This window comes from Dama dama, chromosome 20, assembly GCF_033118175.1.
Source record: "Dama dama isolate Ldn47 chromosome 20, ASM3311817v1, whole genome shotgun sequence".
Taxonomy (NCBI): Eukaryota; Metazoa; Chordata; class Mammalia; order Artiodactyla; family Cervidae; genus Dama; species Dama dama.
This window is the reverse complement of record NC_083700.1, coordinates 31029068-31042329: the sequence shown is the minus strand read 5'-3', so window position 1 is coordinate 31042329 and position 13262 is coordinate 31029068. Positions and strand designations below refer to the sequence as shown.

The 13262-nt window shown below is 36.1% G+C and overlaps 1 protein-coding gene across 3 annotated transcripts in view; it reads left to right on the top strand.

Moving 5' to 3' along the window:
* The window catches only part of LRIG2 (leucine rich repeats and immunoglobulin like domains 2), a 62140-nt gene that overhangs the window by 23882 nt on the left and 24996 nt on the right, over positions 1-13262 (top strand). For all 3 annotated transcript variants that reach the window (XM_061121121.1, XM_061121122.1, XM_061121123.1), the window contains 3 exons: positions 11031-11096; positions 12492-12566; positions 12721-12855. In XM_061121121.1, the coding sequence (XP_060977104.1) occupies positions 11031-11096; positions 12492-12566; positions 12721-12855 (276 nt within the window). The remainder of the gene's footprint in view (positions 1-11030; positions 11097-12491; positions 12567-12720; positions 12856-13262) is intronic.

Below are 13262 nucleotides of genomic sequence, written 5' to 3'. Positions count from 1 at the left end.
TGCATTTGTATGTTGTATTTTCTTTTTTATGCCAAACTAAATGACACAGCTTGTTTATTCTGTATTATTCCAGTCATCAAAAATGTTAAGATGTTTCGCCGGTGCAAATAAAAAACAAAAGCAATTTAAGTAATTAGATTCCATCCAAATTATTAATTTCATATTTGGAATAAAAACCAGAATAGAATATTTAATGCCAGCTTTTTTTACTTTGCTGTAAACCTTTTTTTAAGTGTGTGTATTCTTTTCCTCTGTTTCTCTTGTTGTTCCCCAACTTTTCCCCAAAAAAGAGACTGTAACTATGTTGTTTGTAATAAACTTAAATACTGGAATAACCATCAGAATTACTAGTAGTGATGAATAGTTTAAAGTTAAACCATAAAAAAAAATAAAATACAAGTTAAACCATAAACAGTGCAACATTAATGAAGTGTGACGTAAATAAATTTGTTGCTAAATGCTTCTTAACTTTGGATTTCTCTTATACATTTTTATTTTTTGTATTTCCTTTTCAAAATCACTTTGACATCCTGCTTATATAATCAAAAATCTTGGCAGGTTGCAGCCTGAAAACCATAGCCAACCCTGAGCATAATTAGGCATATTTGAGGAGATACTAGACTTGGTGCCAGGTTAAGCTACATGAGTATTAAGGAATGATGGATTATGTTAATAGTGAGAAACCAGCTGATGCTTGGCTTTGGTTATACCTGCCTTCTCTGCCAATATTGTGATAAGACAACTTATATTAATGCATATCTATTCACTTCCCAAAATCTTTACTGTAACTTAATAATTATTAGGTTGGTACAAAAGTAATTCCAGTTTTTCATTGTTGAACTTTGCCATTTGATACTGGAATACATTCTTAAATAAATGTGGTTATGTTATACATAATTTTCATACACATTTCTTGCTTTTTCTTTTTTCTACTAATAGCTTGTATTTGCTGTTTATTTCATATTTATTTTAGACTAGGAAAATGATGTTAGACAAAAAGCAAATTTGATCAGTTTTCTTACTTGACTTCAAAATGGGTCGTAAAGCAGTGCACTTGCATTTGCACGTAAAGCACTTACAACATCAACAATGCATTTGGCTTAGGAACTCCTAACAAACATACTGGTGCAGTGGTGGTTCAAGAAGTTTTGCAAAGGAGATGAGAGCCTTGAAGATGAGGAGCATAGTGGTCAGCCATCTGAAGTTGACAGTGACCATTTGAGAGGATCATTGAAGCTGACCCTCTTAAAACTACATGAGAAGTTGTCGAAGAACTCAGCATCAACCGTTCTACAGTCATTTGGCATTTGAAGCAAATTGGAAAGGTGAAAAAGCTCAGTAAGTGGGTGCCTCATGAGTTGACTGCAAATCAAAAACGTTGTCATTTTGAAGTGTCATCTTATTCTACACAACGACAGTGCACCATTTCTTGATTGGATTGTGGCATGAGATCACATTGTGACTGAGAAGAAGCTCCAAAGCACTTAGCCAGAATTGCACCAGAAAAAGGTCATGGTTGCTGGTACTCTGCTGCCAGTCTGATCCATTACAGCTTTCTGAATCCCAGCAGAATCTTTACATCTGAGAAGTATGCTCAGCAGATCGATGAGATGTACTGAAAACTGCAGTGCCTGGAACTGGCACTGGTCAACAGAAGAGGCCCAGTTCTCTGCGACAACACCCAATTGCACGTTGCACAACCAGTGCTTCAAAAGTTGAATGAGTTGGGCTATGAAGTTTTTGCCTCATCCATCATACTCAGCTGACCTCTCACCAACCGACTACGACTTAAAGTATCTTGACAACCTTTTGCTTCTACAACTAGCAGGATGTTTTCAAGAGTTTGTCGAATTTCAAAGCATGCATTTTTATGCTACAGCTATAAACAAACTTAGTTCTTATTGGCAAAAATGTGTTGAAGATCATGGTTCCTATTTTAATTAATAAAGATGTTGTTTGAGCCTAGTTATAATGACTTAAAATTCATGGTCTGAAACCACAGTTATGTTTGCACCAACCTAATATAATAAAATATAGTCTGTCCAAATATAAATATAAAATAGTTTGATACACAGATGTGAACCCAGTTGATACCCAGAAACTGATGATGGATCATACCTTAGCTTTCTGTATATTTTCATATATAAGCAATAGCCTTTGTCCTGCTGTTGCTGAATTGTTTTTTATTTTATTGAGTAAATGGGAAAAAAAAAATGAAAACATGAGATTACTCTGTGATGACCTAGATGGGTGGGGTGAGGGGAGGTGGGAGGGACGTCCAAGAGGGAGGGGATATATGTATACATACAGCTGGTTCACTTCGTTGTACAGCAGAAACAATATTGCAAAGCAGTTAATACCCAATAAAAATAAAAGCATGGGATTAGTATGCCATGGTTTTGTTCAGTCGCTCAGTCGTGTCCGACCCTTTGCAACCCCCTGCAGCATGCCAGGCCTCCCTGTCCATCACCAACTCCCTGAGTTTACTCAAATTCATGTTCATCGAGTCGGTGATGCCATCCAACCATCTAATCCTCTGTCGTCCCCTTCTCCTCCTGCCCCCAATCCCTCCCAGCTTCAGGGTCTTTTCCAGTGAGTCAACTCTTCTCATGAGGTGGCGAAAGTATTGGGAGTTTCAGCTTCAGCATCAATCCTTCCATTGAACACCCAGGACTGATCTCCTTTAGGATGGACTGGTTGGATCTCCTTGCAGTTCAAGGGACTCTCAAGAGTCTTCTCCAACAATTCAAAATTCAACTCAATTCAAATTCAAATTCAAATTAAAAACAATTCAGAATTCAATTTAAAATTCTCCAAAAATTCAAAAGCATCAATTCTTCGGTGCTCAGCTTTCTTCACAGTCCAACTCTCACTTCCATACATGACCACTGGAAAAACCATAGCTTTGACTAGATGGACCATGGTTTTGTACTGCTTACTAAAAATTCAGCTGTTGATTGGCTTGAAATTTGAGGGTCAGACACTGGGATATAAAGTGCAATTCACTGCTTCATAAGTCAGTCCAAAAACTAAGTCTAGTATATATGTATTTTACACTCTGTTTCTGAGGTATATTACTAATTAGGAATACAAAAAAAATCTGATTATTATTTTTTCCATTGTCCAATGTCATAATTAACCTCATTGGGTCAATTTAGGGCGTTATTCTGAAGAAGATTCCTAATCTCTTTGAAAAGTAACAGAATTAAAATCTTTCCCAGTCACATCTTGGGCTAAAGATAGATTTTATGTGTGAGTTTATTTTTAAATAATACTTTCCTATGGTAAACTATTAAAACAGTACGGGGGCATATAAAATAGAAAAGTGAAAAGTTCCTTTGTTCCATCTAAGGAAGGCTCACTGTTAACTGTTTCTTGGGTGTACTTCCACAAAGTTTTACATATATGGCTTTTCCTTTTTTTTTTTGGTCACAAATCACAGGGATTCTTTTTTTTTTTTTTTTTTTTTGTGGCTGAATAATATTTGTATATGTATGTATATAAAACAGATATATAAATATATATACAATTATGTTATATATGAATATATAAATACAGATATATGTGTGTATATATATTCACATACATATACATATATTCTTATATTTCCTTTTTCTATCCATTCGTCAGTAAGCACTTACTTCCACATCTTGGCTATTTTAGATAATGCCACATTGAACACAAGGGGTCAATATCTAATGATTTCATGGGACGTTACTTCAGGGTGGCGGAGTAGGAGGACGGGCACTCATCTCCTCCTGCTAGTGTTGGGAGGTCTCCCCTGGAGGTGTGGGTTAGCAGGGGCCTGCCTCAGGGTTAGAGGCATTGGCAGCAGCAGTCCTAGAAGGTGCCCGCTGGTGGAACCTTCTTGGAGGTCCTCCCTTTTCTTTAAACACCACGCCCCCCCCCCCCCCCCCACCCCCGGCAGTGCTGTTCTATGTATTATGTATAAGTATCTCTTATTCTTTTATTTTTTAAATTGAAACATATAGTTGGTGTACAGTATTATGTTAGTCTCAGGAGTGCCACATAATGATTTCACACTTGCACACATTATGAAGTGATCCCCATGACGGGTCTGGTGTCATGATAACCATCTGTCTCCACATAAAGTTATTACAATATTATTCACCATATTCCTGATGCTGTTCTTTTTACTGGCTGCAGAGATTTCCATTGTATGGAACTTTCATAAGTTATTTCATTGATCTTGTTTTAATGGGCATTTAGATTTCTTTTTATTTTATGGTTTTGCTATTATTGTAACTTCCTGGTAGGTATCTCTTAATGATTACATGGCTGTATATGTAGAATGGATTCTTAGAAGTATTACTGGGTTATTCTAAAAGATCTTGTGGTATAGGTTTCTTGCTCAGTCATGTCTGACTCTCTGAGATCCCATGGACTTTTGTAGCCTGTCAGGCTCCTCTGTTATAGAATTTTTCAGGCAAGAATACTGGCGTGGGTTGCCATTTTCTCCTCCAGGGAATCTTCCTGACCCAAGGCTCAAACCCACATCTCCTGTATTGGCAGGTGGATTCTTTATCACTGAGCCACCTGGGAACCCCTTGATGTAGGTTTATACCTCAATAATTTGACCAAATCTTTGGTGGACTGCCTTATTACTGGCATTTTTCTCATGAAATTGGAATTCAGAAGCAATATATAGTTTATTAACTTTAATAAACTAATTTAGGGGAGTAGTTCCAGTTAATTAAAATTTTGCCAGGACTTCCTTGGTGATCTAATGGTTTAGCACTGTGCTTCCAATGCAGAGGATTCTATCCCTGGGATGGGAAAGAAGATCCCACATTCTGTGGCATGACCAAAAAAAAAAAAAAGATTTTACCTTGGGAAGTGGATTATGCCTTTGTATACAAAAAATTAAATACTTAGAAGAGGTGATAGTGTTGAACCATCATTCTATTTCAAATCTAATTTTCTTGGGCTCCAAAATCACTGCAGATTGTGACTGCAGCTATGAAATTAAAAGACGCTTGCTCCTTGAAAGAAAAGCTATGACAAACCTAGACAGCATGTTAAAAAGCAGAGACATTACTTTGCCTACAGAGGTCCATACAGTCAAAGCTGTGGTTGTTCCAGTAGTCACGGATGGATGTGAGAGTTGAACCATAATGAAGACTAAGTGCTAAAGAATTGATACTTTTGAATTGTAGTGCTGGAGAAGACTCTTGGGAGTCTCTTGGATAGCAAGGAAATCATTCCAGTCAATCCTAAAGGAAATCAGTCCTGAATATTCATTAGAAGGATTGATACTGAAGCTGAAGCTCCAATACTTTGGCCACCTGATGCGAAGAGCTGACTCATTAGAAAAGACCCTGATGCTGGGAAAGATTGAAGGTGGGAGGAGAAGGGGATGACAGAAGTCGAGATGGTTGGATGGCATTATCAACTCAATGGACATGAGTTTGAGCAAGCTGCAGGAGATGGTGATGGACAGGGAAGCCTGGCATGCTGCAGTACATGGGGTCACAAAGAGTCGCCGACACAGCTGAGCGACTGAACAACAATTATATAATCACCTACTGTGTACACACTGACCTGTATTCTAAACATTTTAGATAAAATATCCTTTTAATCATCTGAGCAATCCACTGAGGTTGTTACTATTAATAGTATCCTTATTTAATGGTAGATAAAACTCAAGTTTAGAGAGGTTAAATGACTTGCCCCAGGTACAAAGACTGGGCATGCAGAAACTCCGTTCTTAAATGTAACTATAGAATTTGTATTTTTTGTTTCGTTGTTGTGGTCCCCACAATGACGAAGTATTTTCGATCATTAAGATCCCAGAGAAAGATAATGAAAGAACATAAGATATGCCTCTTAAAGTTAATGTTCCCATTTTTCTACCACCTCCAACTTTTTGTATTCATATAAAAAGTGTTACACAGTGTATTGCAAGTAAGTAATGCAAATGAAGGATAGAAACTTTAATTTGGAGTAGCATTGTGTTTCATGCCATAATACAGTTTTATTTATACTAAAAGATACTCGCCCAATATCTCCAGCCATGCCTTTTGTTGTCCAGTTGCTAAGTCGTGTCCATCTCTGACACGACTTAGTCGTGCCCCATGAACTGCAGCACTCTAGGCCTTCCTGTCCCTCACCATCTCCCAGAGTTCACCAGAGTTCATGGCCATTGAATCAGTGATGATGCCATCCAATCATCTCATCTTCTGTCATCCTCTTCTTCTGTCTTCAATCTTTCCCAGCATCAGGGTCTTTTCAAATGAGTCAGCTCTTCGCATCAGGTGGCCAAAGTATATTGGAGCTTCAGCATCAATCCTTCCAACGAATATTCAAGGTTGATTTCATTTAGGATTGACTAGTTCAACGGAAAAGCAAAAGTGCTTCCAGGAAGCACTTATTTGTAAAGGAGCTTCTCATACCCTCACACACATCTATCTTCACTTACTCCTATTTTGGACAGTTCTAACAGGCACTGGGTTTTCTAGCCTATGATAGATGATAAGAAGCAACAAATTAGAAAAAAATGCAAGGAGTACTGTTAGAGACATGAAGACTGACAATTCCAAGACGAGATAGCTTTTGTATACAGCTGTTAGTGGTAAAGGAAAAGTAAAACTAAAAGCAGACAGCATTTCGAGTTGTTTTGGAATCTTTGTCTTTAGTGTACTCCAAGAACCCTTAAGACTGATTAAACATCAGCCTGTTAAATCATAGTGCTATAATTCACCAAAATGATAATCCTGAGTATTATTTTTAAAAGTAAATTATGCTGGATACACTCTAGTTAGCAACACAGGGATTTCCATTCACAGAAGAAAGGGTGAATTATACCGGATAAATACATAAAGCATTGTCATACCCAAACTGATGGACTTAATAGATATTGTTACTATCTTACAACTTTTGCAAAGAGCTCCTTCATCACAAATTCTGTTATTGTTGAAGTTCACAGTTCAGAACTATTAGTGCTACATATTCTGAAAAACAAAAATTATTGATGATGGCTCAAAAATGTACATGACTGGACAGAAGAAAACTCCAGTGTCTCCAATGCTACGGGACTTCTTTGCAATTAGCTTGCAGAACTTGATTCTCCTCAAACTGTTGTGATTGCTCTGCACATCCTATAAATTATTTACACCGTGATGATGCTAAATGGCTGCATTAATGGCACCTCTGGCTCCACATGATATCAAGAACTTAAATAATTCATCTTTTATTACAGCTGCATCCCTGTAGATGAGCATGAGTAAGAGCTGAGTATAACACTGAGCTAAGGCCTTTGCTCAGGTCTTTATTCTCCAAATATCATATCAATAAATATTCAGATATTAGTGCTGTTAAAAAATAAAGATTATTGACTGTTCGAAAGCTAGACCCTTTAGGTTATGTTTATGAAGCATTAAATTGCTTCACCTATTTAAGTGCATTTTAAGGATACTTCAAGGGCAAAATCTTCAAAAGACAGTTCTCCATTTCAGGACTTTCACTAAAAAACAAACTAGCATTAGTTTTACTGAACTAAAATGAAGTTAATGACTGGCCATTGGCAAGAATAGTGAGAGAGACCTTAATTTTGAAAATTATTCAAATTGTTAATCTTAAGGGTTTTACATCTGATATTTGAAGTCTTCAAATTTGTCTTCTTTGGGCTTTTTGGAGTACTTTAAAAAAAAAGGAAGGCATGCTTATGGAAAGCAAGTGTGTGTGTGTGTGTGTGTGTGTGTGTGTGTGTGTGTGCGCGTGCACGCCTCCATATGCCTGTTGGTGTTCTAAGTTGCTTCACTCATGTCCGACCCTTTGCAACCCCATAGAGTATAGCCCACCAGGCTCCTTTGTCCAGGGATTCTCCAGGCAAGAATACTGGAGTGGGTTGCCATGTTCTCCAGGGGATCTTCCCAACTCAGGGATCAAACCCGCATCTACTTACGTCTCTTGCATTGGCCGGCGGGTTCTTTGCCACTATTGCCATCTAGGAAGCCCCTTCATATGCCCGTGTAACGTTAAATGCCAAAGTGAAATTAAGATATAAAAAGTTAATTTACGCCTTTTCCATGAAGGGTAGTAGCTGAGTTGATGTTGAATTCGTGTTTACTCTTTTGAAGTGACTCCACAGAGTACTATAAATGCTGCTTTTGAAAAAGACAAAAAGATTACTAAGGTTGACAGTGGTTGTAACCTTAGCAATTGCACAGTGCCTGGCATATGGTTCAGCAAATGCTTGTGCATAAATATCTGATGATCAGATCAATCCATATAATTGTAGTTATACACCTGGTATTTTGATAGAGCAGCTATATGATTTATACTAGTTGCTTTATATGATAGTACTACTTAGGGGAGTGAATTTCAGTTTGCTGTATTTTTTAATCTGTACTATGTAGATGTGTTGCAGAAAAGTCCAGAGAGCCTCATTTTATGGGGTTCTTTGAGGCATATATTCTTAAGACAGTGTTAGTCTGTAGAGAGGCTCCAGAGTTTTTCAGGTATCTTTTGCATTCCACTGAAAATCCTTAGAGGTTCTTCAGACATACAGAGAAAATTATTCTTTACTCCAGTAGAGACACTGGACAGTTTTCGCTGATACTGAATACATAGTGGTTTATACTGTATATAAGTTGAGTTTCATTTGATTGCTTTAGATTTCTCTAATAATAGTTTTCTTTAAAACTGATTGTCTGGTCATCATTAATATCCATGAGAGAACTGTAGGGGATCATACAGCCAAAAGTTATACTGTCAAGGAGATTAGGGTTTGGAAAGGCATTAGAGGCACTGATTAAAATGAAAGCCCTTAATCTGTAAAAGGAAAAAACCCTAATTTCCAGAAAGCATGAGATATGGAATGAAATCCTACTGTGCTAGCCTTCTACACAGATGATGCTAGCTCTCTGTTGGCCAGACCAGCCACCTTAAAGCAGAATACAGAGTATCTAACTTAAATTAAAACAGTTGAATTTCTCCTTCAGTTGAAGCACCACAATAAATAAATATCTTTTTGCTTGTATTAATATGAAATTCTGTGTTTACTGTTCAGTAGCAGGTGTGAATTGGATGAAAGTGTCTGCATAAGGGCAGCAAGAGACACACAGATGTAAAGAACAAACTCTGTGGGAGAAGGCTGGGATGGGATGATTTGAGACAATAGCTTTGAAACATGTATATTATCACATATAAAACAGATGAGCAGTGCACGTTTGATGTGTGAAGCAGGGAACCCAAAGCCAGCGCTCTAGGACAACCCAGAGGGATAGGGCGGGGAGAGAGGTGGAAGAGGGGTTCAGGACGGGGGACACGTGTGCCTGTGGCTGGTTCATGTCGATGTGTGGCAGAAACCACCACAATATTGTGACGTAATTATTCTCCAGTTAAAGAAAGTGCATATAAGATTTTTATGTGGAGTGAATTCATGTTTTTATTTCTTAACATTTTCCAGCACGTCCCTCCATTCATGAGTGTCCTTGAGCTGATATCCGGTGCCACATATCTTAGAATATAGATTTTAGAACTGTATGAAAAAGGTTTTAGAACTATGTGAAAAAGTGATGGTTGGCTCTAGCCTTAGTTACATTATGGTGTAAATTAGGCTCTTACATGAAAGTGGCTAGGTTTTACAGATGCACAGATAGGAATCTAGCTGAGAACAAATTGTTCTGCTGTGATAGAGACATCGTTCAAACTGCATGCATCTGTCAGCTGCCCATGGTGGCACAGTGAGATAAAGTGATCTGTAATGTGTCTCTAGTGTGTCCCCATTGCTAGCCATATTGTAATGTATAATACATCTCTTGGGCAGACAGCTTGTGTGGGCTGGATTCCATCTCAGCCTTGAAAAGATGCCAGAAAGCATCAAGGTGAATTTTTAAGCCTATTTAAATATTTAGACTCATGACTAAATATCAGTGAGATCTCTGCTGTATCTGATAGAAGTGAGATGGAATTTCAAGAACACAAGAAGTGAGATGGAATTTCAAGATTACAACTTCCTCACTTATTAGCTGTGTGGCCTTGGATTGCCAAATTATTAATTTCTCCATCTGTTTCTGTGCTGGGAAAGTGAGGCTTGTAAAAGTATTTGCCTCATAAGGTGGTTGTATGGGCTCAGACAGTTAATATGTATGAAGTGCATAGAAGAGTGCGTGGCACTTAATGGATGTTAGCTGTTGCTGCCACTACTGTCATCATCATCAAGGTAACTTGGAGTGAGGTGAATTTCCCTTCTCTGAAGCTAGATTCCCTTTTTTTTTTTTTTTTTTAAGGAAGACTACATCTCTATCAGGGATGTGGTCAACCTTAATTTTAATTAGAAACTGTTTTGACTTGTGAAATCCAGTCCATCTTCAAGTTTATCTATAGTTAAAGTATAATATATAACATATTGTAATACATATTATATGAAGTGTATATTACCTTAGAAATATATATTACTTCTTATTACTTTAAAAAGTGTGTATTTCTTTCAAAAGTATATAGAATATAGTGCATTCTAATAAAAAGTATAATATAATCACCAGAAGGGATGAAGAAACCATATCACTGAAATGATCTATAAGATGTATTGTTAAGTGAAAAAAGCAAGAGGCAAAATAATGTGTAAATTATTCTACCATTTGTATACAATTTTTCTGGTATATCTGACAGGCTATAAAAGAAATGGTATTAATATATTTAAAAAAATATGTATATATATTTTCACTTGTTGATGTTGGGAAGGAAAGTTGAATGACTGGAGAAAAGTGTGGGAGATTTTTTACTGTACATCCTTTTATGCTTCTTGATTATTGAATCATGTGAATGTATTTCCTAGTGAGTAAAAACAAAAATCAAAAAAGCCCTCAGTAAAACTGAAAAAGCTATTTTGAAATCTAGATGAATTTTTATTCATCCTTTGTAAACGTTTTTTTACCTGTGCTACTCAGATTCATGTTTGATAGCGCTTTTTAGATTCCTAGTTTAGTTTAGTTTCACTGTTTTTTCTTTCCTTGAAGTGTTCTTTCCAACATTAACCTAAAAATGGTCTTTTGTCCTCCATTTAGGGATTTGAGTCATAATCGGTTGTCTAACTGGAACATCAGCTTGGAGTCTCAAACATTACAAGAAGTGTAAGTTATTTTTATTTACTTAAATTTACATTAAATTCTTTGAGGTGATTTGGTGAATTAGGAATTTCAGGATATTCAGTCCAAAAATGTAAAAAAAAAAAAATTTGAAGAAAATAAAACTTTAGATTAAAATATGTTTAAAAATCTAAACTTATGTTTAGCTTTGTTACTATCACAAACTCTTTGGGTATTATGCCATTGAGTTGATGATTTCAAGTTGTAAACTGCATAGAAATACTATTCTACTTCCAAGGGCCCTAAAGTAAGATTTCTTCCCTCTTTAGAGTGGTGTGTGTGTGTGTGTGTGTGTATTATATATATATATATGTTTTGCCAGAGTTTTAACCTTAAAACTCTCTGTTGTGTAAATTTATTTATTTTTTACCTTTTGACTTGTCTGAGATGGAAGCTTCATGTCTGAAGTAAATTTATATGAAATACAATATCTTTGGTATCATTTGGAGTGTGGTGTTTAATGTAATTCATTATTCCACTTCACTAACTTTTTTCCTTTAGTACTGAAATGTATTATTATGTAGTTTTTGGAGAGTGTTTTCTAAAATATTATTAATGTAGTTATTGCATTGTGATATTTTCAGAGGCACAACTGTTTACCTCTGTACTAAACACCCCCAGAATCTCAGATGAATTTTTCTTTTGAATATCTTTGTGACAAAAGGTACTTCATGCTCTCATTGTCTCTGCATTCTCTTCTTCCCTGCCTCAAATTGACCACCTCTAATCTGCTGTGGGCTGAATGAACAATTAACAAGCTTATTAGCTGAAAGAGTAGGCCCTGAGGAAAGGAAAATGCTCAATGGGAAGTGCATGAGCTTTATTATATATTGCATGGACTTAGTTACTTCATTTGGTTGATTGGAGGCATTTTACTCCTGGCTTCTTTTCTGTATTCTAGATTGTTGAGGTTGCTCAGTGATTGAAAACCAGGTTGGTGAAATGTGGTTGGTGAAATGTGATTGCATTAGATTTACTACTGAAACAACTGAGATAATCTGTTAGGTCTGTGGTCTCAAACAGCTTTCCCTAACTTTGAGTAACTTAAAAAAAATTTGTGTGTGTATATTTTAAAACTGAATTTAATAGCTTATATAACTATTGAAAAGAACCTTGCTGGGAATTAAAAATATATAGTGTTGCAAAATATTTCCTAACCTTTCAAATGTTGGTGTCAAATTATAGTTCTGTACTATGAAAACTTGTTAATTAAAATTTCCAATTTCTCAATAGAATACATTTAGTCTGACTAATTCTGAGTCATAGGCTTTTTTCCAAATGTGGCATCTATTCTAAAGAATATGTATTAGCTAGAAACTAGAACTCAAGAGGTAACATTTCCCTCACTAAATTTTTAAATCTATTTTTCCTCCTGTCCAGGAAAATGAATTATAATGAACTAACAGAAATCCCGTATTTTGGAGAACCAACTTCTAATATAACTCTCCTCTCGTTGTAAGTAAATAAGATGTCAGGTCTTTTACTTAAATTGTGAATAGTACACAGTTTTTTTATTTTTGTTTTAGGGACCCTTGTTGTTAACCGTAGTTATTTTTGTGCTCTAGGGTGGATCCCTGGCAATAGCTTCAATGTAATCTTTGTTTTGTAGAGTTCATAATATAATCCCGGAAATAAATGCAGAAGTGTTCCAGTTTTACCCTGCTCTCGAGACTTTAGATCTCAGCTCAAATCTAATATCAGAAATCAAGACATCTTCATTTCCTCGAATGCAGCTTAAATATCTGTAAGTAAAATAAGAGTTTAAATTAGATTTACTTTGAAGTGCATGTTTGTTATTCGTTGATACTTATCTTCCCAGATATGTCTGTTTATTGTGATTTTGCTTATGTGAAACAAACATAGGTTAGATTTTTTGTTTTTTTCCCCTGCCCTTCAAGAAAGAGTACCCTATTTACAGAAAATATTAAGTATCCAGGGCAGTTTTTGAGATTTAATTGTGGATTGTATTTTACTACCAGTTTTGTGAAAGATAAATGGTAGTGGTCTGTTAAATAGCAGCTTACTCTGTGTGATGATGACGATAATTAGTATATATGCTAATGTTTTACAGTTTATAAAACATGTTCACACTGTTTCAGCCTGAATGAAGTAGGTATTACCCTTGTTTTGTGTTGAAGAAGCAAAGCAGTT